General features: G+C 38.8%; 1 protein-coding gene across 7 annotated transcripts in view; it reads left to right on the top strand.

Annotated features, from left to right (window-relative positions):
* Positions 1–27361, top strand: part of GAPVD1 (GTPase activating protein and VPS9 domains 1) — a 72350-nt gene that overhangs the window by 2679 nt on the left and 42310 nt on the right. For all 7 annotated transcript variants that reach the window (XM_049628918.1, XM_049628908.1, XM_049628877.1 and 4 more), the window contains exons 2-3: positions 23293–23510; positions 25312–26155. In XM_049628918.1, the coding sequence (XP_049484875.1) occupies positions 23326–23510; positions 25312–26155 (1029 nt within the window). In that variant the 5' untranslated portion in view covers positions 23293–23325. The remainder of the gene's footprint in view (positions 1–23292; positions 23511–25311; positions 26156–27361) is intronic.

The following is a 27361-nucleotide window of genomic DNA, read 5'->3' on the forward strand; positions in this document are numbered from 1 at the left end:
TGAAAATTTTTAATGTTTATTTTTGAGAGAGGGAGAGAGAGAGAGACAGAGTGCAAATGGGGGAGGGACAGAGAGAGAGAAACAGAATCCAAAGCAGGTTCCAGCTTCTGAGCTGTCAGCACAGAGCCCGACTCGGGGTTGAACTCACAAAGTGTGGGATCATGACCTCAGCTGAAGTCAGACACCCAACCCACTGAGCCACCCAGGTGCCCCTTGAAATTCTATTTTAAATTCTGCAGTTCAGCTCCATTTTGGCATCAAACTCCTTACTGACAAATCAGTTGTAACATTTCTAAAAAAATTTTTTTTAACATTTATTTATTTTTGAGAGAGAGGGGTGGGGGAGGGGCAGAGAGACAGAGACAGAATTCGAAGCAAGCTCCAGGCTTTGAGCTGTCAGCACAGAGTCCAAAGCAGGGCTCAGACTTAAGAACTGCGAGATCATGATATGAGCCGAAGTCGGATGCTTAACCGACTGAGCCACCCAGGCACCCTGTGTAACATTTCTTTAGAATATGTGTGACTTGAGGGGCGCCTGGGTGGCTCAGTTGTTTAAGAGTCTGACTTCAGCTCGGGTCATGATCTCATGGTTGGTGGATTCGAGCCCCACATGGGGCTCTGTGCTGTCAGTGGGGAGTCCGCTTGAGATTCTTTGTCCCTCTCTCTCTGCCCCTCCTGCACTGTCTCTCTGTCTCTCTCAAAATAAATAAATAAACTTAAAAAAAAAAGTTTCTTCTAGAATATGTGTGACTTGAAACTTGAACCTGTTTGTGACGCACCTGTCAATATCTTGTGTGAATTTTTTTTTCCTCTAAGATAATAGCAATAATGGAAAAGCCAGTGCAGCAAACTGTTTTGGGTTTTTTTTGGAAAAAATAAAGGGGAGTAAAGGAGAGTATTTTATGAAACGATGTTGGTGCTGAAATACTTCATGTTGAATTAAACACACCATGTTACAAAATCACTGCCTTGGAGGGATCTTGTCTTGCAGGGGTCTTGCCTGGTGTTTTTTTGTGTCCTTAGGCTGCCTCCTTTGTCATTCTTCGCCCCGTCCCTTCATTTTTTTATAGAATGTATTTATCTGATCTTATGTTATTTGTAGGTATTTTTGTCTCCCCATTAGAATGTTAGCTCTGTGAGAATAGGGACTTTGTCTTCGCCATGGTGCTGGAATGGTGGCTGGCCTGTAACAGGTATTCAGTAAATAGTTGCTGAATAAGTAAATAAATCAGTTAATTTATAATAGCTAGGTTATTTCTGGGAATAAAACCTATTTATTTTTTAAATCTTCCAAGGAGTATTATGTATGCTGGGTTGGTTGAATTTGAATCTTTTCTTCTTACACTTAAAAAAAAACAATTTTTTTAAGTTTATTTATTTTTGACAGAGAGAGAGAGAGAGAGAGAGAGAGACAGATAATGAGCAAGGAAGGGGCAGAGAGAGACACACAGAATCTGAAGCAGGCTCCAGGCTCCAAGCTGACAGCACAGAGTCCGATGTTGGCTCAAACTCACAAACTGAGATCGTGACCTGGGCCGAAGTCAGATGCTTAACTGCCTGAGTCACCCAGGCACCCCACTTCTTACATTTTTAAAAAGACAAATTATTTCCCAAACATTATGTGGGAGTTTTTGTGGGCATTTGGTTCATGTGGGGACTAATCGTTCTTAATACATGTTGCCATGTTTGATTATTTTTAACTTTCTGCAGTGATGTGATGAAAGGAAGGGTCTGTGGATGAAGGTCTTTTTTTTTTTAAGTTTATTTATTTATTTTGAGAGGGAGAGTACGAGCAGGAGAGGGGCAGAGAGAGAATTTCAAGCAGGCTTTGTGTTGTCAGTGAAGAGCCCAACATGGGGCTCGATCTCACAAACCATGAGATGACCTAAGCCAAAATCAAGACTGGGATGCTTAATTGACTGAGCCACTCAGACACCCCTGTTGATGAAGTTCTTATTTTGCTAATGCTCTTTTACTTTGCGATCCTAGATTGTTATAAATGACACCGAATTGTTCACATCAAACTGATAAAAAATTTTAATGTCTGACAGTATCAAATATTAGTGAAGAGGTCGCTGAACATGGTAATTTAGAAATTGCTGGTGGAGTTTAAATTGGTACAGCTGCCTTGAGAGACAGTGTTTGCAGTATTTAGTAAAGTTGAAAATGGGCATACCCTACCTATAATTTCCCAGCTTCTGGCAGGCAATAAGAATGGGTGGGGCAAAGGGGATGATCCTGTAATTTTTTTTGAAAGACTGAAAACAACTATGGCGATGTTAACAGTTAATTCTGGGAGGCAGAATACAAGTACTAAATCATCTTTGCACCTTTCCCTATTTTCTGTTGATTTTGTTGTTTTGAATCCGTAATTTTTTTTTTTTTTTTTTTTTTTTTTTTTTTAAGTAATCTCTACACCCACTGTGAGGCTTGAACTCATGACCCTGAGATCAGGAGTTGCATGTTCTCACTGAGCCTTCCAAGCACCCCTAAATCCATAACTTTTAAATATTGTTTTCCAACTCTTTGAAAAATCCTAAGCCTACAGAAGGGTTGCCACAGTAGTGTCATAACAACACCTTTGTACTCCTTACCTAGATTCGATAGTTGTTAGTTTTGCTCTGCTTGCTTTATGCACTAGTAGACACAATTTTTTGCTGAAGTATTTGTGAGTTACTTTCACAACACTTTACCCCTAAATACTTTTAGCATGTATTTCCCTAGAACAGACACTTTCTTCTGCATATCTGCAATTAGTAATCACCCTCAAGAAATTTAATGTGGATATTATTTTTTAATGTATAGTACATATTCAAAATTCCCCAGTTGTCCCAATACTGTCTTTAGATGTTTGATTTTGTGTTTGCCCCAAGATTCACTTAAGGAGCTTACATTGCATTTAGTTGCCTGCTTGAATCTGGACTGGTTTTCTAGCCTTTTTTTTGGGGGGGGGGGGGGGGGGGGGAGGGGTCTTTCATAACAGTAAGTATCTAGACCAGTTGTATTGTAGGATGTCCCTCAATTTGGATTTGTCAGAATATTTATGATCACATTATGTTAAACATTTTTGGTTGGAATGCTGTGTAGTTGATTTTATGTCTCAGTGTATCACATCAGAGATGATGCAAATATTTCAGTATTTCATTATTGATGTAAATTTGATCATTTGAATAAAGTAATATCTAATAGACTTATATTGTAAAGGCACTCTTTTCCTTTGTAATTAATAAGTAATCAGGGGGGTGATTATTTTAAAACTTTCTCAAACTCATGAGTTGTTAATACAGGTTCCAGTACAAAGAGTCAAGAAGATTTAGACTGGAGATACTACTGAATGGGAGAGTGGAAGATTAGGGAATGCTGTGTGAAAGACATGACATTTGAACTGGACCAACTATCATAGATGTAATTGGCACTAGGGCTATCGGAGAAAGGCCCGAGGTGTAGGGAACAACTTGAACAAAGAAGAGGAATTTGTAAATTAGAATATCCAAGTCTCCTCCCCCCCCCCCTTTTTTCTTTTTTTCTGGCTAGTGTGTTAGGTCTGTGAAATGGAAAAATGGGAGGGAAGATTGTAAAGATAGCTTGGGATGAAGAAATACTGGAAAATGGGGCTACCCAGATGATAGTATGTGATCATTTGCCTACAGGTATATCACTTCCTTCCTAGTGCTCACTGTGGTGAAACTTCTCACTGAGAGCTTGAAGTCAATAAAGAGCCAGAGAGGCAGCACAGGGAAGTGAAAAGAGTGTGGGCTGTGAAATCAAACAAATCTAGTTTTGAATTCTCTGCTGCATGATAGCTGAATGATTTGTCAGTAAGTTATTTGACTTTTCTAAACCTGATTCCTCATCTGTAAAGTGGAGGTGATAGGAATGACTAATAACAATACCATATGAAAAGCATCAGGAATGTGGCTTTCATTCAGTAGTTGCTAGTTAATCTTTTGATGCTTCAGCTCTCAATCTTTCACTTTCCCTCTTTGGCACCATATCCCTGACTTTGAAACAAGCCTTACTCTTCTCGTGCATTCTTGGACACTGTCACATTGCTGTCACTTCTCAGTTGACTCAGTTGGCTCCACTGTGAGTTTGTGAGCTGCTTTCCAGTGATGGCACAGAGCACTTCCCACCTTAGAGGTGATGCCTGATAATGGCATTCTGAAAATTGCACAGGTTAATTTATTTGGAAAAATTACCCCTAATTTTTATAGAAAATTGAAGAGGGAAAGTGGTTATATTTCCAATACTAAGACATTTCACATTATTTAAAAAAAATTTGCGGACGCCTGGATGGCCCAATCATTTAAGCATCCAATTCTTGATTTCAGCTCAGGTTGTGGTCTCATGGTTGTGAGATTGAGCCCCTCCCCCATGCATGCACTCAATCTCTCTCAAAATTAATAAATAAACTTTTTTTTTTTAGAGTTGTATTAGGCAAAGTTGGTTACTTGTTACTCTAAGATTCTCTAAGGTAAAATGTAATTTTTTTGTTTGTTTTTTTGGTAAAAGTCTTATATAAATGGAATCCCTTTTATTTGCTATGGAAAGACCAGTACTTGAAAAAGAATTTCTCAAATGGTTAATTAATTTTTTTTCCCTTGCAGTTTTCTGTTTTTTCACCACATGGAATTCCTTCTCTGGAATTAATTTTTTCATAGGCATGAAGGATTTTAGTTATGTACTTTTTACATTTGAACTGCTCAAACTTTTATTTGCATAGAATTATTGTGACTTTGGGGCACCTGGGTGGCTCAGTTGGTTGAGCGTCTGGCTCTTGATTTCATCTTAGGTCATGATCCCAGGATGGTTGGATCAGGCCCCGAGTTGGGCTCCATGCTCAGCATGGAGCCTTCTTGAGATTCTTTCTCTATCTGCCCCTCTCCCATGCTTGTGCTCTTTTCCTTTCTCTTAAAAAAAAAAAAAAAATTATTTGTGGATTTAACTCTGTAAGTAATCCTAATCAAGGTATTTTCATTTTTAAAGGAACTAAGCCCAATAATTTCTGTATCATGTATACATTTTGGAAGAGGCTTTAGGGACTGAGCTGTTTGATTTCTTGTTTTTAAATTATAGTTTGTTAAAATTTCTTTATACTTAACCTATATTTTCCAATTTGGGGGAGTATGTTTCAATATGTATTACGATTTTTTTAAAAGTTTTCTTTTTTTTTTTTTTAACGTTTGAGAGAGAGTGCCAGTGGGGAAGGACAGAGAGATGGGGGAGAGAGGATGCGAAGTGAGCTCCAAGCTGACAGCTGTGATGCAGGGTTTGAACTCATGAACTGTGAGATCCTGACCTGAGCCGAAGTCAGGATGCTCCCCCCCATTTTTTTTTAGTTTTAAAAGCATTTCCAGTAGGGCAGTTTTTCACTGCTCCTAAGCTGAAACCCAGTTTTGTTTTGTTTTAAAGCTTTATTTATTTATTTGTTTATTTGTTTATTTATTTAAAGTTTATTTGAGAGAGAGACTGTGAGCACACACAGGTTGGGGAAGGCCAGAGAGAGAGGAGGAGAGAGAGAATCCCAAGCAGGCTCTGCACTGTCAGCACTGAGCCAAACTCGGGGCTTGAACCCACAAACCAACTGTGAGATCATGACCTGAGTCAAAATCAAGAGCTGGACACTTAACCGACTAAGCCACCCAGGCACCTCTTGTTTTGTTTTTTAAGTTTTTTTGTTCAATCTCTACACCCAACATGGGGCTCGAACTGGACCAAGAGATTAAAAGTTGTATGCTCTTGCACCTGAGTCAGCCAGGTGCCCCTGAAATTCAGTTTTGAACTCTGCAATGTAGTAGTCAGAAGTGGTGAATATCTGTTGATACTACAAGTTCTCATATTCACTATATATAAATAAAAGGTTAAACAAATGTTTAAACAAATGCTAACAGTGTAATTTTATATATGTGTATATATGTGTGCATGTGTGTATGTGTATATAGACAGATATAAATCAAGCCAAAATTATCTTTGTATATACCTTTTCATATGCCATTTTTAAAATATAAGGCTTTAAGCATAATGTAACTGTAAAAGCAGCGAGATATCTGCTCATTAATCTTTGTGTCTGAAAAGATGCTTGCTTGGTCTTGCTCCCATGTAATGCTGGTACACTCACCCTAGAGATTAGTGGGAAGCATGTCATCAAACATGTTCAGCTCTTCTTCCTTTTTTTTTACTTACTAATTTATGTTTTCAGTTTATTTTCTGTGAATCTTTGATTAAAATTGGAAAATTTTAAGGAAAAAAATGTTAGTCAAGGGATATTAGCCTGTTTCTCTTTTTATAGGATCAGAGTCAAATTATCTTCCCAAGCAGTTTGAATTTTACCCAAATACATTCATTTTTAAAGTTTTAAGGACTTAGGCTAACCTCACCTATTTTTAACCCACTCTGAACTGTCTTCTTTCACTTTCTAATGCAAAACTGACCCATGTCTTGATTTTACTTTCATTACTTATAAATCATGACTAGCTGATAAAAAATACATTTGGTCTAAAAATCGTAAGGCAGAATTGCAAAATGTTTACAAATACAGATTTTTGTACTAGAAGAGCTTAAGAAAGCATAGGTGAATTATTTTTGCAGAATTTGTTTCATCTTTATCACCTCCTTTAGAACCCAAGGAATTTTTGAGTCCTCTAAAACCAAGTGTTTTTTGATAAATAACTATTCAAGGTTGTGATGGGCCAGCTTGGATTCTGAGAAAGTGACCTATTAAGTGTCCTCATGAGTAAATTTCTGTTCCATCATTAATGATAATAGTAATTGGCATTTATTGAGTTCTTTCTCTCTTTGTAGACACTAGGTAAACTAGTTAAAATTATGAATTCCATAATTCTGTGGAGGGATCTTAATGATTGATTTCTTTTTGAAAAGCTATTTTAGGCAACTAGATTTATTTATTATTTATTTTTATTTATTTATTTTTTGTGGTCCAGGAGGTTCCTTTTAGGTAAAACATAGTCAATGGTAATAAATAATGCTGCTTGAAGTTTGATAATATTTATAAATTTATGGGGTGTCTGGGTGGCTCAGTTGGTTAAGTGTCCGACCAACTCTTGATCTCGGCTCAGGTCATGATATCAGTTTGTGGGTTCGAGCCCTGCATAGGGCTCCATGCTGACGGTGCAGAGTCTGCTTGAGATTGTATCTGTCTCCCTCTCTCTCTGCCCCTCCCCTGCTTGCTCTCCATCTCTCAAAATAAAAATAAACTTTAAAAAATATTCATAATTTTATGAGATACCATTCTGGTAAATTTGATGAAATGGACTGACAGCCTGCTGTTTATTATACCTTCCCTAATTTTGAGGGTGGACTCTTGGATCTTGAAACAGGCTTTACCAGTATTACAGCTCAGCAAAAAATGCAGCTGAAGCTCACAGTTCTCTTTCTGTTTGGTTGTTTTGTACACCCACTGTACTTATGGAGGAAGCTAAGTTTATGCAGGGACCAAAGCTTCCTCAAAGCATGTGAGGTGGTGAAATCATTCTCTCCAAAATTCTCAAAGGGCTCTTAAGGACTTTAGGTTTTTTTTTAATTTAAATTATGTAGTTTATCTTGAGCTCCAGCTTTATGTATGTCTAGTGAGTTGTCATTAGAGATTGTTGAATTGGAAGAAATTAGATTTGGTGGTATTTAATTTCAGACTAATAAAATTAATGGAGATTTATCTAATTGTGAAAGTTCCTGATACCCATTTCTAGATTGGTGCCATTGCAGTTCTGCTTATTAGTGTATAGCTTGTTATTGTTGAACTGTGTCCATAAGTACTGTCCTTTTTGTTGCACTTGAAATTTTTCACACTTGTGGGGCACCTGGGTGGCTCAGTCAGTTGAGATGTCCGACTTTGACTCAGGTCATGATCTCACAGCTTATGGGTTTGAGCCCCGCTTTGGGCTCTGTGCTGACAGCTCGGAGCCTGGAGCCTGCTTTTGATTCTGTGTCTGTCTGTGTGTGTGTGTGTGTCTCTCTCTCTCTGCCCCTCCCCTCCTCACACACACACACACACTCTCTCTCTCTCAAAAATAAATAAAACATTAAGAAAAAAAAAAGCATCTGATTTCAGTCCAGGTCATGATCCCATGGTTTGTGGGTTCGACCCCTGTGTCAGTCTGTATGCTGACAGCTCAGAGCCTGGACCCTGCTTCGGATTCTGTCTCTTCCTCTCTCTCTGCCCCTTCCCCACTCATGCTTTGTCTCTCTCTCTCTCTCTCCCTCTCAAAAATAATAAATGTTAAAAAAAAATAAATAAAAATTGCCCATGTGTAATATATTATTATTCACGGAATTTGTCTGGTCCTGAGTGTTTAAGTAATTGCACTAACAGATCATTTAGCGGAGGAATCTTAGTCCCAAGTTTTTATTTAAAAAAAAAAAATTTTTTTTTTTTTTAGTTTATTTATTTTTGAGAGAGAGAGAGACAGAGCATGAATGGGGGAGGGTCAGAGACAGAGGGAGACACAGAATCTGAAGCAGGCTCCAGGCTCTGAGCTGTCAGCACAGAGCCCAACGTGGGGCTCAAACTCACAGACCAAGAGATCATGACCTGAGCCAAAGTTGGAATTTCAACCGACTGAGCCACCCAGGCGCCCCATGTCCCAAGTTTTTATTATGTTTTCTTTTTTTTTTAATTATGAAAGTAACGTTCTTTGTTTAAAAAAAACCTAAAAATACAAAAAAATGGAAGCTTTTCTTCCCCACATATATATGCACATGCTATATGTTTTCAGTTTTTCTTTTCTTCCCCCAGAAATTGTCAATACTTGTAGTGCTTTACATATATTAACTTGTTAAACTTTTACAGCCCATGAACATACCTTATGAAGTAGATTCTATTTTATATCCTTTTGCAGATGAAGAAAGCAAGGCGAGGAGAATTATCAAAGGTTGCACAACTAGTGAGTGGCCAAGCTGATATTGGAGCACAGGGAGCCTTGCTCAAGGGTTTGTGGTTTAGCTGCCTCTTGCGTCTTACCTTGGGTATCATTCTTCAGTGTGCTTTTTTCCTGTAATGGTACACCATGGACAACTTTCTGTGTACCTCTCTCAATAATTATGTATTGCTTCTCAATAATTATGTAGTACTCAGTGACAGAGATGTACCATAACAATGTTTTTCAAAATTAATCTTGTTTAATATTGTCAGTTACATTAGTAATGATTTCAAGTAATACTTTTTTTAGGGGTGTCTGGGTAGCTCAGTTGGTTAAATGTCCAACTCTTTTTTTTTTTTTTAATTTATTTTCATGTTTATTTTTGCGAGAGAGAGACAGAGCGTCATCGGGGGAGTGGCAGAGTGAGAGGGAGACACAGAATCCGAAGCAGGCTCTAGGCTGTGAGCTGTTAGCACAGAGCCAGATGAGGGGCCCAAAGCAAGCCTTGAGATTATGACCTGAGCTGAAGTCTGATGCTTAACTGAGTGAGCCACCCAGGTGCCCCCCAACTCTTTTTTTTTTGTTTATTTATTTATTTTGAGAGAGAGAGAGAGCACACGTACAAATGTGAGTGGGGGAGGGGCAGAGAGAGAGGGAGAGATTCCCAAGCAGGCTCTGCACTGTCAGCCTGGAGCCAGACTCAGGGCTCAATCCCACAAACTGTGAGTTCATGAGCTGAGCTGAAATCAAGAGTCAGACACTTAATGGACTGAGCCACCCAGGCACCCCAAGCACCTGCTTGGGACTCTCTATCTCCCTGCCCCGCCCCCACTGTATGCACATGTGTGCACTTGCTCTCTCAAAATAAGTAAATACATTAAATAAATAAAAAGTCAAGGTTTTTGAACTGGAATAAGTGAGGATACATTAGTATTTACTAAGTAATGCATATTTGCTGTCCAGGGATTTTGATATTCTCTCAGTTGGGTTGTGTAATAAAATCTGAGCTTAACCCACGAGCCATTTGGTATGCATGAATTCATTATTTTTGTGGTTAGTCTGTCTTCTTTAATTCTCGAAAATTAGTAGTGTATTGGGGACAAAAAAAATCGACATCTGTTTGGATTTTATTTATTTTTGGCAGGCTGTAGAATTTTGGTGTCATAGCAAGAAGTCTGGTTTGGTGTTAATTTGAGATGTGAATACTGTCTGGCTTTATATGACTTGCATCTTCAAAGTAGTGTGCCTTTCAGTTCCTTGTACTTGTGCCAGGAATAGTTGGTACTAAGTCCTTTTTTTCCCCCTACAGTGTTTCACTGTTTTTTCAAATATACCAACTAAAGATAATTAAAGTATGATTTGCTTCCATTTTTTTTCCTCATTGACGGTTATTTTTTATTTTTATTTCTTTGAAAGTTTATTTATTAATTTTGAGAGAGAAAGTACGAGCAGGTGAGGGGCAGAGAGAGAAGAGAGAGCAAGAATCCCAAGCAGGCTTTGCACTGCCAGCGTGGAGCCCGGTGTAGGGCTCGAACTCACGAAATGTGCAGTCATGACCTGAGCCAATTTCGGACACTTAACCAATTGAACCACCCAGGCACCCCAATAGCTATTTTTTAATTGTGAAGAAATACGTCATTCAGTCATTTGTGTAATAATTTTTTATAAATTCAGATGTTAAACGAGTACCTGCTAAGTGCCAGCCTGTCTGCTAAGAAAATGGGGATACCAAGATGACTATGTCACTCCTTCAGGTAACTTGGAGTTTTGTTGAGAAAACAACACTTTGTTGCAAACAGTATAAAATATGGAAAGCTATGATAGAGATGAGCCCAAAGGAGAAAGTATGAGAATGGCCAGGAAAGACTCCTTGGTTTGAGCTGGGCTCTGATGCTTAAGTGAGATTTAACTGGCCAGTGACAAGCATGGGTCAAGAATTCCAGAGGGTATGTAGAAATCTATTTCTGTGGAAATCTGGTCTGTGGAATCTATTCAGATTTGTTATGATCACATATCCCTGTGAGAATGAGGGCCCCTCAAGAGCAGACTTTGCCTGTCTTGTTCATTAGTGCCTAGCACATTGTAGATCTTTAACAAACATTTGTTGAATGAGTGAGTGGAGGAAGTGTGTTAAAGTTTACTGTGCTTGTCCTTTTTTTAGAAAGAGATGAACTCATTATTTTTAATACCTGACGATTTTTAGATCATGTAATTTAACAAAACATAAAATGAGTAATAAACTGTTCCACACTGAAGGAGGTTAAGTTTTATAAAAGGAAACACATGTAGACAAATCCTTGTAATTCAAAATGGTTATTTATGAAAAATATTTGCAAAAGATGTCCATCTCTTGTATGGATTGGTTAGATCCCTGAAAAGTGGTGGGTAATTAAAATAAATCCTCAAGGGGTGCCTGGGTGGCTCAGTCAGTTGAGCTTCTGACTTCTGCTGGGGTCATGGTCTCGTGGTTTGTGGGTTTGGGCCCCATGTTGAGCTTTGTGCTGACAGTGCAGAGTCTGCTTTGGACTCTCTGTCTCCCTCTCTTTGCTCCTTCCCCGCTCACTCTCTCTCAAAAATAAAGAATAAACATTAAAAAAATTTTTTTAACAAATCCTCAAATTTAAATTATTTGATTGATAAACCATGGAAGCTAACATTGTGGTAGGTCATTAAAAATTGGTAGTCATGTCCTTTTTGCCGTGTTGGGTTAATACGGTATCAGTGAGAGAGAGTGAATCTTTTTTTTTTTTTTAATGTTGATTTATTTATTGTTTTGAGAGAGAGTGTGTGTGTCAGCCGGGAGGGGCAGAAAGAGAGGGAGAGAGAGAATCCCAAGCAGGCTGTGCACTGTCAGCACACACCACACCCTGACATGGAGCCCGATCCCATGAACCATGAGATCATGACCTGGCTGAAATCAAAAGTTGGACGCTTAACCGACTGAGCCACCCGAGCACCCCAATTAAAAAAAAATAATGCTTATTATTTTAATAATAAACACACACATTTTTTACTGTTTACTTATTTTTGAGAGAGAGAGAGAGCATGAAAGGGAAAAGGCAGAGAGAGAGAGGAAGTCATAGGATCCGAACTGCTGACAGCAGAGAGCCTGACGAGGGGCTTGAACCCACGAACTGCAAGATTATGACTTTAGCCAAAGTCAGACGCTTAACTGACTGAGCCACCCAGACACCCTGACAGTTTGAAACTTTCAAAGAAAAAGGGACTTGTCCAGATACTGACTCACCAATGAATAGTTGTTGAAAGACTGGGGCGATTAGAAGTGGCCTTGACTTATGAATTACAGCACTCACAGATGGTGTAGTGGTAAGAGCTCAGTGAGTCACATGTACTTGGATTCTGGTTTCATCTTTGCCAGTTACTAATTTGACCTTGGGCAAATTAATTTCCTCAGTTTCCTCACCTGTAAAACATGGATAAGAATACCTGCCTTTCAGGGATGTTATACAGATTAAATGAGAATATTCATTTAAAACACCTGGTTGGTGCCTAGTACATGACAAGCCTGAAATATATGGTAGTTATTATTTGTATTTACTGAACACTGATACATTTTACTATGACCAGTTAATTAAAATTCTTTTCAAGCTCAACCATTACTATTTATATAAAATTTTTTAATGTTTATTTATTTTTGAGAGAGAGCACGAGTGCAAGTGTTGGGGGCGGCAGAGAGAGAGGGAGACACAGAATCCCGAAGCACGTTTCAGGCTCTGAGCTGTTAGCACAGAGCCTGGTGCAGGGCTTGAACTCATGAACTGCGAGATCATGACCTAAGCTGGAGTCGAATGCTTAACCAACTAAGCTACCCAGGTGCCCCTCAACCATTACTGTTTATAATGCAGTTTTAAAAAGTTTGCTGTTATATGGAAATTAATAGGGGCACCTGGGTGGCTCAGTCGGTCGAGCATCTGACTCTTGTTTCGGCTCAGGTCATCATCTCATTCATGGTCTGTGGGTTCAAGCCCTGCATCAGGCTCTGCTGACAGCGTGGAGCCTGCTTGGGATTCTCTCTGCCCCTCCTGTGTATGCTCTCTCTTTGTCTCAAAAATAAATAAATTAACTTTTAAAAACTTTAAAAATTTATATATTTTTAGAACAGTTTAAGTTTTACGGAAAAATTGAGAGAATAGTATAAGGAGTTCCCATGTACCTAGCACCAAGTTGCCCCTATCATTTACATCTTACCCTTAGCATGGTATATTTGTTACACTTAGTGAATATATATATATATATATATATATATGTTTTTTTAAACGTTTTTATTTCTGAGAGCAAGTGGGGGAGGGGCAGAGAGCGAGGAGGACAGAGGATCTGAAGCAGGCTCCACACTGACAGCAGAAAGCTTGATGCGGGACTCGAATTCACAAACTGAACCATGAGATCGTGACCTGAGCTAAAGTTGGATGCTTAACCAACTGAGCCAGCCAGGGGCCCCACTGAACCAATATATTGACACATTATTATTAAAGTTCATATGTTATTTAGATTTCCTTAGTTTTCACCTGATGTCCTTTTCCTGTTCTAGGATCCCACTTTATATGTAGTTGTCATTATCTCTGTAATATTTTTGAAGTTTTTTTATTTTTATTTTTAATGTTTATTTTATTTTTGAGAGAGAGAGAGAGACAGAGCACAAGTGGAGGAGGGGCAGGGAGCGAGGGAGACACAGAATCCGAAGCAAGCTCCAGGCTCCAATCTGTCAGCACAGAGCCTGACGTGGGGCTGAGACTCATGAACCACGAGATCATGACCAGAACTGAAGTCAGATGCTTAACCAACTGAGCCACTCAGGCGCCCCTATTTATTTACTTTTAGAGAGAGAGAGAGGGAGACGATCCCAACCAGGCTCAGCATTGTCAGCACAGAGCCTGACCTGGGGCTCGAACTCACAAACCGTGAGATCATGACCAGAACCAAGATCAAGAGTCAGACACTTAACCAACTGAACCACCCAGGTGTTCTGAGAGGTTGTTTAACATAGTGTTGGATGTTCTTGCATCAGCAGTCAGACAACAAAAGGAAATCAAAGGCATCAAAATTGGCAAAGATGAAGTCAAGCTTTTACTTTTTGCAGGTGACATGATACTATACATGGAAAACCCTATAGACTCCACCAAAAGTCTGCTAGAACTGATACATGAATTCAACAAAGTCACAGAATGCAAAATTAATGTACAGAAATCAGTTGCGTTCTTATACACTAATAACGAAGCAACAGAAAAAGAAACTGATCCCATTCACATTTGCACCAAGAATCATAAAATACCTAGGAATAAACCTAACCAACGATGTAAAAGATCTGTATGCTGAAAACTATAGAAAGATTATGAAGGAAATTGAAGAAGATAACAAAGAAATGGAAAAACATTCCGTGCTCATGGATTGGAAGAATAAATATTGTTAAAATGTCAATACTACCCAAAGCAATCTACACATTCAATGCAATCCCAATCAAAATTGCACCAGCATTCTTCTCGGAGCTAGAACAAGCAGTCCTAAAACTTGTATGGAACCACAAAAGACCCCTGAATAGCCAAAGTAATATTGAAGAAGAAGACCAAAGCAGGAGGCATCACAATCCCAGACTTTAGCCTCTACTACAAAGCTGTAATCATCAAGACAGCATGGTATTGGCCCAAAAACAGACACATAGACCAATGGAATAGAATAGAGACTCCAGAATTAGACCCACAAGACTATGGCCAACTAATCTTTGACAAAGCAGGAAAGAATATCCAATGGAAAAAAGACAGTCTCTTTAACAAATGGTGCTGGGAGAACTGGACAGCAACGTGCAGAAGAATGAAACTAGACCACTTTCTTACACCATTCACAAAAATAAACTCAAAATGGATAAAGGACCTGAATGTGAGACAGGAATCCATCAAAACCCTAGAGGAGAAAGCAGGAAAAAACCTCTGTGACCTCAGCCGCAGCAATTTCTTACTTGACACATCTCCAAAGGTGAGGGAATTAAAAGCAAAAATGAACTATTGGGACCTCATGAAGATAAAAAGCTTCCTTTGCACTGCAAAGGAAACAATCAACAAAACTAAAGGCAACCAATGGAATGGGAAAAGATATTTGCAAATGACATATCAGACAAACGACTAGTATCCAAACTCTATAAAGAACTCACCAAACTCCACACCCGAGAAACAAATAATCCAGTGAAGAAATGGGCAGAAAACATGAATAGATGCTTCTCTAAAGAAGATATCCAGATGGCCAACAGGCACATGAAAGGATGCTCAATGTCACTCCTCTTCAGGGAAATACAAATCAAAACCACACTGAGATACCACCTCACGCCAGTCAGAGTGGCTAAAATGAACAAATCAGGAGACTGTAGGCGCTGGGGAGGATGTGGAGAAACGGGAACTCTCTTGCACTGTTGGTGGGAATGCAAACTGGTGCAGCCTCTCGAGAAAACAGTGTGGAGGTTCCTCAAAAAATTAAAAATAGATCTACCCTATGACCCGGCAATAGCACTGCTACGAATTTACCCAAGGGATACAGGAGTGCTGATGCATAGGGGCACTTGTACCCCAATGTTTATAGCAGCACTTTCAACAATAGCCAAATTATGGAAAGAGCCTAAATGTCCATCAACTGATGAATGGATAAAGAAATTATGGTTTATATACACAATGGAATACTACTTGACAATGAGAAAGAATGAAATATGGCCTTTTGTAGCAACGTGGATGGAACTGGAGAGTGTGATGCTAAGTGAAATAAGTCATACAGAGAAAGACAGGTACCATATGTTTTCACTCTTATGTGGATCCTGAGAAACTTAACAGAAGACCATGGGGGAGGGAAAGAAAAAAAAAAGGTTAGGGAGGGCGGAAGCCAAACCATAAGAGACTCCTAAAAACTGAGAATACACTGAGGGTTGATGGGGGGTGGAAGGGAGGGGAAAGGGGTGATGGGCATTGAGGAGGGCACCTGTTGCGATGAGCAATGGGTGTTGTATGGAAACCAATTTGACAATAAATTTCATATTAAAAAAAGATGAAAAATAATAGCATGTTTATATATTGGTGAGAATATCCAGTAGAGAGCGAAATATGGATGGGGGGATGGGGTAGTTGGGATTACAGCAGTAATATTCTTGAGTAGATAGATGTGAAGGGAGGAAATTAGCATAAAAGTGAGGGTTGGCTTTGATCATGAGAAAGGCAGTCCATTCAAAATAAAAGGTAGAGCATGTGTGTGTGTGTACACACACACACATATATATATATATACTTGTAGTTACTTGTAGTTTAGTTGTTCCTGGCGTCCAAGTTGACTAAACTTTATGAGGACGGAGGCTGTGTGTGTTCTGTCTTGTACTATTAGTGCCTGGTACAATGAAGACATTCAGAAAATATTTGTTGAATTGAATTAAGTTGGAGAAGATGGCTTTTAACAGCCTTACCAATTCTAAGATTCTTTTTTTTATTTTTCTTTAATGCTTTTTATTTTTGAGAGAGAGACAGTGCATGAGTGGGGGAGGGGCAGAGAGAGAGAGGGAGACACGGAATCTGAAGCAGGCTCCGGGCTCTGAGCTATTGGCACAGAGCCTGAAGCAGGGCTCAAACTCCTGAACCATGAGATCATGACTTGAGTGTAAGCCGGACGCTTTACCGACTGAGTCACCCAGGTGCCCGCCCTTTAATTTTTTTGTTAATGTTTATTTAAAAATTTTTTTTAATTTTTTTAAACGTTTATTTGTTATTGAGAGACAGAGAGAGACAGAGCTTGAGCAGGGGAGGGACAGAGAGAGAGGGAGACACAGAATTGGAAGCAGGCTCCAGGCTCTGAGCTGTCAGCACAGAGCCCGACGCGGGGCCCAAACTCACAAACTGCAAGATCATGACCTGAGCCGAAGTCGGACGCCTAACTGACTGAGCCACCCAGGCACCCCTGTTAATGTTTAGTTTTGAGAGACAGAGAGAGAGACACAGAGCACGAGCAGGGGAAGGGCAGAAAGAGAGAGAGGGAGACACAAAGAACCTGAAGCAGGCTCCAGGCTCTCAGCTGTCAACACAGAGCCCGATGCAGGGCTCAAACCCATGAACCGTGAGGTCATGACTTGAGCCGAAGTCAGACGCTTAACCAACTGAGCCTCCCAGGCACCCTCACTTTTTTTTTTTTTTTTTTTTTTTTTTTTTAAAGAGAGAGCACGAGTAGATGAGAGCACGATAATGAGTGATAATTGAGCATTTTTTCATGTGTTGGTTGGCCGTCTGGATGTCTTCTTTGGAGAAGTGTCTATTCATGTCTTTTGCCCATTTCTTTACTGGATTATTTGCTTTTGGGGTGTTTGATAAGTTCTTTATAGATTTTGGATACTAACCCTTTATCTGATGTGTCAATTGCAAATATCTTCTCCCATTCTGTTGGTTGCCTTTTAGTTGTGCTGATTGTTTCTTTTGCTGTGCAGAAGCTTTTTATTTCGATGAGTTCCTGATAGGTCATTTTTGCTTTTGTTTCCCTTGCCTGTGGAGGCGTGTTGAGTAAGAAGTTGCTGCGGCCAAGGTCAAAGAGGTTTTTGCCTGCTTTCTCCTAGAGGATTTTGATGGCTTCCTGTCTTACATTTAGGTCTTTCATCCACTTTGAGTTTATTTTTGTGTATGGTGTAAGAAAGTGGTCCAGGTTCATTTTTTTGCATGTTGCTGTCCAGTTTTCCTAGCACCACTTGCTGAAGAGACTGTCTTTATTCCATTGGATAGTCTTTCCTGCTTTGTCAAAGATTAATTGGCCATAAGTTTGTGGGTCCATTTCTGGGTTCTCTGTTCTGTTCTGTTGATTTAAGTGTCTGTTTTTGGGCCATTATCCACCTGTATTTTAATTTTTTTTTTTCAACGTTTTTTATTTATTTTTGAGACAGAGAGAGACAAAGCATGAACGGGGGAGGGGCAGAGAGAGAGGGAGACACAGAATCGGAAACAGGCTCCAGGCTCCGAGCCATCAGCCCAGAACCTGACGCGGGGCTCGAACCCACGGACCGTGAGATCGTGACCTGGCTGAAGTCGGACGCTTAACCGACTGCGCCACCCAGGCGCCCCCCACCTGTATTTTAAATGAGTGTAAACTCAGATGAAGTAGATATCACTAGAAGCCAGTTGAAGTAAAAACCAATAGATAAAAGGAACTTTAAGGAGTCAATTATTAACAGAACTGAAAATTAAGGTAGATGTGAGTGACAAAATGTTTAGGTTAGTCTGTTGAGAGCAAGGGCTGTTTTTGAATCAGAACTGAGTCAGTGTGAATTTTGATGTAGCTACTTGCTAGATACATCAACACTTTTCTCAACTGTTAAATGAAGTTAATGAGAGCACAGTCATCATAGGGTTTTAAGGATTCAATGAGGAAAAAATAGCAGTGCCTGGAATAATAAAGTTCTAAATAAATGTTAGCTTGATAGAGTATTATTGTTTGTTTGATATTGACAATGTTGTTACTTTTCAGGATACTAACTTATTTGCAGATGTTTGTACTTTCCTGTTGTCTTCAGTATGGTAAAATTTCCCACTTTTAGTTGTTTCTGCCTATATTTTATTTAAGCTATTTCCCGGTAGCTGTTAACTCCTCTTGTGTTATAGGGTGCCTTAGAAGAGCAGAACAACTTTATAGACTTTACTTTTTACATTACTTTTTTTACATTTTTTACATTTTTTACATTTACATTACTCCAACCCTCTTTTGGCAACTGTGGGTTTTTTTTTTTTTGCTTTTTTTAATGTTTATTTACTTTTGAGAGAGAGAGAGAGAGACAGTGCAACAGGGGAGGGGCAGAGAGAGAGAGAGAGAAAGGGGACACAGAATCCGAAGCAGGCTCCAGGGTCCTAGCTGTCAGCACAGAGCCCGATTCAGGGCTCGAACCCATGAACTGTGAGATCATGACCTGAGATGAAGTCGGATGCTTAACCGACTGAGCCACCCACGCACCCCGGCAACTATTGTTTTTAAACAGTGACCTGTTGGTATTATTATTTGTGTGTGGGGGGGGGGGAGTATTTTTTTTTCAGAATGTGTGAGCTAATAATAATCTTGGTGCTGTACCTGATTTGAGTTCACTTAACATGATTGAGCTCCTCCTACCTGCCATGAGGTATGTTAGGACACAAAGTTGAATTCTCTCCCTCAGTGTTTACAGTCTAAGAGGAGAGATAGAGATGTAATATCATTATACTCCAGTGTGTGGTACATGTTGTATAAAATAGTATTCAGCATATGAATTCAATTTAGGTAAACTGGACATAAATATAGGTCAGAGTTAATATTTTTAACCTCTTAACATTTTACCCAGTGGTTTACTGACATTTTCTTTTTTTTTTTTTTATTTAATTCAATTTTTAAAATTTACATCCAAGTTAGTTAGCTTATAGTGCAACAATGATTTTAGGGGTACATTCCTTAATGCCCCTTACCCATGTAGCTCATCCCCCCTCCCACAACCCTTCCAGTAACCCTCTGTTCTCCATATTTAAGAGTCTCTTATGTTTTGTCTCCCTCCCTGTTTTTATATTATTTTTGCTTCCCTTGTGTTTATCTGTTCTATGTCTTAAAGTCCTCATATGAGTGAAGTCCTATGATATTTGTCTTTCTCTGACTAATTTCGCTTAGCGTAATACCCTCTAGTTCCATCAATGTAGTTGCAAATGGCAAGATTTCATTGGTTTGATTGCCATTTACTGACATTTTCTTATGTTTATATGGTAATGAGAAGATTATGGATTTATACAATAATATTTTATTTTATTTATAATTTTTATTTTTATTTTTTTATATAATAATGTTTTAAAAAGTATCATCTTGTATGGTAACCTATTAACCTGTTTTTTTGCCACCACTCAGACCAGCTAATTATAGAAAGAAAAAGTACTGAAACATACAATTCTTGAACTTGATGAAAGGAAAAAAAATGCTTAGCAAGTTTGTCTAGACTTACCTAAAATATCTTTGATTTGGAGCTATTGAGGGATTTAGAAGGTGAATTCTTGTTTAGATTAGGTGGAGCATTACTTGCATGTGTTAAATTTTTTTTAAGTGAAGCTATATTTGAAGGTTTTAATTTCTAAATTGCATAAATTGGTTCATATTTTGCTATGTCACTGGAAACATTTTATGTGTCCTCTCTATCTTGAACAGTATTTCGGTTATAATTAGACTGTGAGCTCCTTGAGATTAGGGGACCTGGCTAAGCCCCAGAAAAGCTCAGTAATATATTTGTTGAATTAAATTGTATTAAAGCAGCAAGAATGGCACAGTTTGAGAATTTCTAAAATATTTTTTCCTATTTTTTATTATGAAAAATTTCTAACATAACTGAAATTGTTGAAGGATAGTATAGTGATCATCAACTACCCTTCACCTAGATTCAACAATTGTTTACATTTTGCTGCATTTAAAAAATCTCCTGGGGCACCTGGGTAGCTCTGTTGGTTAAGCGTCTGACTTTAGCTCAGGTCATGGTCTTATAGTCTGTGGGTTTGAGCCCCACATCGGGCTCTGTGCTAACAGCTTGGAACCTGGAGCCTGTTTCAGATTCTGTTATCTCCCTCTCTCTCTGAGCCTCCCCTACTCATGCTCTGGCTCGCTCGCTCTCTGTCAAAAATAAAGAAAAAATTGTTTTTAATCTCTTATTTTTTTGCTGAACCATATACAAGGAAGTTGCAGACATCCTTAACACTATACTTTTATATACTTTAGCATGCATCTCTTAAAAATAAGATATTCTCCTGAGTAACCACAGGATTTTTGCATCATTCTTGTAGGGATCAGGGTAATAATAATGGCGTACTGGCTGTATCATCTATCTACCACTTGTGTGGCCCTGAGCAAATTACTCAGCATCCCCGAGCCTCAGTTTCCTGGGCTTCAGAGCCCTTGTTTCAGAGGGATATTATGAAGAGGGAATGTTTAAAGTTCCTAGAAGCACACCAGGCACCATTTTCAGTTTATAACCTGTTTCTCCATATGATACTCAACTGTGGTGAATAATACCATACCTACTCTTGTTCCTAGAGTTGGAAACTTTTACCTTATTTTCCCCAATTGTGATGAACAAATCTTGTGTTTCTGCCTCGTAACATGTCCCAAACTTGTCCTGTTCTTTCTATTGCTACTGCATTTCCTGCCTACCAACAACTTTGTTGTCTCTCTTCATCTAGTCTTATCCCCGTGTCCTCATTTTTTTCCTTACTGCTGGAGTTTATGTTCTCAAATATAAATATTATCATAATAGGAGCTTAAACTCCTATTTAAAACTTTTCCCAACACCTACAGTGCAAAGTCTAAGTTTCTTGACTCTGGCTTTTGTGTACCTTTTGTCTCTGCAGCCTATCTCTCATTTTACCCATTCTCCACCTCTCCCCACCTCACTGAACACACAGACACAGTCCCCCAGACTGTGGGAAGCCATGAGTAACTCTCTAAATGTACTCTTCGTTATACGCCTCTGTGCCTTTGCTTGGTTCTATCTGGAACTCCACCCCACCCACCATCCTCTTTATGTCTGGCAAATACTCGTCTCTCCCCTCCCCAGCCCCTCAACTTGCCTTTCAAGACTAGGTGCAGGTATCTAACTCCTCAATCGTTTCTTCTCTTTTTGTCCCCCCCTCCACATTGTACAGTCTTCTAGCATAACACCCATTACATTTTCGGACAGCCATTTGCTTGCACGTCTGCTTCATTCTGCTAGGTTAGGAAGTTCTTGAGGGTACACATTAGATTTTATTCCTTTTGTATTTCTGGTACCTAATATGTTGCTTGTACCAGGATGATAAATGTAGATATTGTGTCCACTTTTTATGGGTGAAAAAAATCTGAGGTTCAGAGAATATGCTTTATGTGCCCAAGTAATAGCACTAATTAATGAAGTATTCAGGTCTTTAAGAGCCCATTTCAGTACTGTTTTCATTAACTGTAATACTTCTTACAATTGCAATCATTTATTCAGTGATTCTGTTCTTAGTCTATGAACCTAGAGCCCCCTAGAGGATGTTAGAGTTCCCACATGGAAGTCTACAAATTGTCTGTAAACTGAGTTAATATGATTTTATAAGTATATGTCTGTATGTCACCAGTTATTTTTTGAATGTACCCAGATACTTTTGTTATTAACAATGAATCATCTTAGTGGACATACTTACATCTTTTGAGAAGAGAGCAATATGAGGGCCTTCATGATACAGGAGATTTAGAATAACAGCTTCGTGTGGTTTGCTGGGGAATTGATAAAGTATAAGAGAGTGGTCTTTGGAAGCAATAAGATTCAGGTTAGATGGTAATATCTGAAATTTTCCTAGTTTTCAGTAGTTCATTAAAATAAGAAAGTTAAAAAAATTCCTGAAATGAAAATTATTAATTGCTAAACCTGTTTATGTCAGGCAGCTTTAAAAAAACATTTCTAGCTGCTACCATAATGTTTAATTCTGTTTTTTTGGTCTTAGCACCAAAAAAAAAAAAAATTTCAATATATGAGCAGTTTTTTTTTTTTAATTTTTTAATGTTTATTTATTTTTGACAGAGAGAGAGAGCGAACAAGCATGAGCGGGGGAGGGGCAGAGAGAGAGGGAGACACAGAATCCGAAGCAGGCTCCAGGCCCTGAGCTGTCAGCACAGAGCCTGACGCGGGGCCTGAACTCACAGACTGCGAGATCATGACATGAGCCGAAGTCAGTTGCTCAACCGACTGAGCCACCCGGGCGCCCCATATGTGAACAGTTTTTAATGGATCTGTAAACATATTGAGAGCTTTGAGGTCTGGGTTGTCATCTCCGGTAAAATGTGAATTCACTACAAACGTATTGTTTTATCAATTCCAAATCCATTAAGGTCACTCATGAATCTGATTGGCTGGGACAACTTTTTTCCTAGCTTTATTGAGATATAATTGACATATAACATTGTGTAAGTTTAAGGTACATAATGTGATGATTTGATACACAAACGTATTGCAAAGGTTAATAAGGTTAATTAACACCTCCTTTACCTCATATAATTACCGTTTTGTTGTAGTTATGGTAAGGACATTGAAGCTATACTGTCATAGTAATTTTCAAGTGTACAATCGTAATGTTAATTCTTTTTTTTTTTTAAGTTTACTTATTATTCGAGAGAGAGAGTGAGAGAGAGCATGAGCAGGGGGAGGGCAGAGAGAGAGGGAGAGAGAGCAAGCCCCAGGCAGGCTCTGTGCTGTCAGTGCTGAGCCCTACTTGGGCCTCAGTCTCATGAACTGTGAGATCATGACCGGAGCTGGAATCAAGAGTCGGACACTCAACTGACTAAATGCCCCTAAATGTAGCCTAATTCTTAATGTATTCTCCTACCCCTTTTGATTTTGGAAAACAATTTAAGTGACATCAAATTTTTAAATTTGTCTTTTTCCTCTTAGTGATTAGCCTTTGTACCTGCCCTGCATTTGAAGATGGTGAAGCTGGATATTCATACTCTGGCCCATCACCTCAAGCAGGAACGCTTGTATGTAAACTCTGAGAAACAGCTCATTCAGAGGCTAAATGCAGATGTACTTAAGACGGCTGAAAAGTTGTATCGGACAGCATGGATTGCTAAGCAGCAGAGAATTAATTTGGACCGGCTTATCATAACCAGGTAAAGAAAAAGTTTTATGAACCACTGGAGTTCTGTGCTCACTGGTAACTGTAAATCTATTTCCTACAAAGTGCATGGTTTCAGACAGTTTGAGTCAACATTAAGGTGAGTTTTTGTCTATTAATTAAGCACTGTTACAGAGAATTATACCTTTAGTGTTAATATTTTATACCACATCAATTAATTTTGTCTCTTTATATATGTAACATTTTATTGTTGCTGAGAGTAAATTATCTTGTGTTCCACTTTTTTTCATTTTTTTAAGTAGGCTCCATACCCATCATGGGGCTTGAACTCATGACCTGAGATCAAGAGTTTCATGCTCTACCAAGTGAGGAAGCTAGGCACCTCTCTGCTTTCCTAATATTACAGTTATTTTAGAGATGAAAAAAAAATTTTTTAAGTTTATTTATTTATTTTGAGAGAGAGAGAGAGAGTGCGTGCGTGCTTGTGCATGCAGGCAGGGGAGAGGCAAAAAGGGAGAGAGAATCCCAAGCAGCTCAGAGCCCAAGGGGCTTGATCTCAAGAACCTGTGAAATTATGACCTGAGCTGAAATCAAGGGACACTTAACCGACTGAGCCATCCAGGCGAGTGACCCAGTTTTTAAGTAATCTCTACACCCAACGTGGGGCTTGAACTCATAACCCTGAGATGAAGAGTTGAGTGTTCCACTGGCCAGCCAGACATGCCCTTTTTTCCTAATATTATTTAACATATAGTTGGCTCTTGAACAACAAATAGGTTTGACCTTGGCGGGTCCACTTATATGTGGATTTTTTAGAGTAAAGTACTGTAAATGTATTTTTGTCTTATGATTTTCTTATGACATTTTCTTTTCTCTAGCTTACTTTATTGTAAGAATACAGTATATAATACTTATACAAAATATGTGTTAATCGACTTTATGTTATCTGTAAGGCTTTCTTCTGGTCAACAGTAGACTATTAGTAGTTAAGTGTTTGAGGAGTCAGAAGTTAGACGTGGATTTTCCACTGCACCCGGGGTCAGTGCCCCTGATGCCTGCATTGTTCAAGGGCCAACTGTATACATTTCCATGTTTTGATACTATTTGTCTACTTCTTCGTTTAGAAATGTTTTTCACTGTGTTAATACCTTATTGTTCTATTGTTCTAAGAAGCAGTTTTTAACTGTAAGAAGAGTGGTGCTGAGGTATAACGTTGAGAAAAGCGAGACACAGAAAAGTACATACTGTATGATTCCATTTATGTGACATTGAAAAAAAATAGGACCAATCTTTGATGGGAGAAATCAGAATAATGGTGGGGCGCCTGGGTGGCTCAGTTGTTTGAGCATCCGACTTCGGCTCACGTGTTGATCTCACGGTTTGTGGGTTTGAGCCCCGCGTTGGGCTCTGTGCTGACAGCTCAGAGCCTGCAGCCTACTTCGGATTCTGTGTCTCCTTCTCTCTCTGCCCCTCCCCTGCTTGCACTGTTTCACTCTGTCTCTCAAAAATAAATAAATGTAAAAAATAGAAATATAATTAAAAAAAGAAATCAGAATAATGGTTATTTTTTTGATACTTTTCATTGGACCTGATTTAATATGAGGAATTTGTCCTCCTTTGTACTTTTGGTTTTGCCTTTCTTTACACATTGAGATGCTGGTGGGCTGAAAGATTTGAGCACTTTGGAGTGATCTCATTGCTGGGACTATAATCAGTCTACGTTTCAGTGGAGTTTTAGTGGAGTTTCAGTGGAGTTTCAGTGGAGTTTCAATGGAGTATATGTGTTATATTATTGTTGTTGATTTTGTTGTTTTGCTTGTCTGCTCATTTTTTAGTGCTGAAGCTTCCCCTGCTGAATGTTGCCAGCATGCCAAGATTTTGGAAGATACACAGTTTGTTGATGGATATAAGCAATTAGGATTTCAGGAGACTGCTTATGGAGAATTCTTGAGTCGGTTAAGGGAAAATCCTCGTCTTATTGCCTCCTCTTTGGTTGCTGGGGAGAAACTTAATCAGGAGAACACACAAAGTGTTATTTACACAGTTTTTACCTCCCTCTATGGCAACTGCATTATGCAAGAAGATGAAAGCTACCTCCTTCAGGTTTTGAGATACTTGATTGAATTTGAACTTAAAGAAAGTGACAACCCCAGGCGACTTTTGAGGAGAGGAACTTGTGCCTTCAGCATCTTATTTAAACTTTTTTCTGAAGGACTGTTTTCTGCCAAACTTTTTCTCACAGCTACTTTACATGAGCCAATCATGCAACTACTTGTTGAAGACGAAGATCACCTGGAAACAGATCCAAACAAGCTAATCGAGAGGTTCTCCCCATCTCAACAGGAAAAACTCTTCGGAGAGAAAGGCTCAGATAGATTCAGGCAAAAGGTTCAAGAGATGGTGGATTCCAATGAAGCCAAACTGGTGGCTTTGGTGAACAAATTCATTGGTTATCTCAAACAGAACACATACTGCTTTCCACATAGTTTGAGGTGGATTGTGTCACAGATGTACAAAACCCTCTCCTGTGTAGATAGACTGGAAGTTGGGGAAGTCAGGGCAATGTGTACTGATCTCCTTTTGGCCTGCTTCATCTGTCCTGCAGTTGTCAATCCAGAACAGTATGGAATAATTTCTGATGCTCCTATTAATGAGGTGGCAAGATTTAATCTGATGCAGGTATGCTTTTGCTATTATTATTAGTGTGGCGTTCAGTTGAAAATCATTTGATTAGGTAGATGCGAATAGAAAATACGATGATAATATTTATATATTCTTACCATTCCTTTGCCTCAAACTGCCTTAAATGTTTTCTTCTTAAGAAATGGAAGCAGTTATTATATTGGGATTTAAAAATATTGTCAAATATTTTAGTCATAAAATATTTTGTGTTAGTTTTTAAATAGAGTCCTCAGATTTGAATGTATAGTTGGTTAGATTGTCTAGAACAGGGCCACCGTCCCTTTCCCATGATTTCAAAACCTAGCATGATTGAAAATCTTTATACATCATTTTCTTTCTTTCTTTTTTTTTTTTTAATGTTTATTTATTTTTGAGACAGAGAGAGACAGAGCATGAACGGGGGAGGCTCAGAGAGAGAGGGAGACAGAATCTGAAACAGGCTCCAGGCTCTGAGCAGTCAGAGCCCGACGCGGGGCTTGAACTCACGGACCGCGAGATCGTGACCTGAGCCGAAGTCGGACGCTTAACCGACTGAGCCACCCAGGCGCCCCTATACATCATTTTCTATACATTGTTTAGTAGCAAAACTTAACTTGAACTCACATGAGGCTGTTTATCATCGTTACTCCATTTGCTGCTAATGAATATTCCTGTTTTGCTGCAGAAATGTTAATACATTTGATTACAGAATGCCACCCTTAATACTGGCTGTGTTACATCTATGCACTGATCAGCCTTTCAAAAATTACAAATTTTGAAATCTGAAACTCTTCAGGACCTAAGAGTTTTAGAAAGAGGAGTTCTGTGTGTGTATTAGCATTCCTTACCCCCCACCCCCCGCCAATCATCTGAACTACTGAAATCATGTTACTTCTTAAGACAATCTTTTAATCATATCCTATCCCACAGAAATACTGTGAAGAAGAGATTGAGTTTATTTGGAATAGATTATATCTTTGGATGATTTTATTTTTAAACGATAAGCTTTTTTCTCATGGTTAGTTCTATTATATTGGTATGTTTAGCAATTAACTATAAAGAATCCCCAAAATAAAATTAAAAAATTTTTATTACCTGTGAAACACTAAATTTATTCTAAGATAGTGTAGTTGTAGTTTTTATTTTTGTCGTTCCAATAAAGATTGAGTCACTTATTTTCAAAATGAGCAAAAAGGGGAATTGTCCCAGATATTAAGATAATGC

This window comes from Panthera uncia, chromosome D4, assembly GCF_023721935.1.
Source record: "Panthera uncia isolate 11264 chromosome D4, Puncia_PCG_1.0, whole genome shotgun sequence".
In the NCBI taxonomy this organism is placed as follows: Eukaryota; Metazoa; Chordata; class Mammalia; order Carnivora; family Felidae; genus Panthera; species Panthera uncia.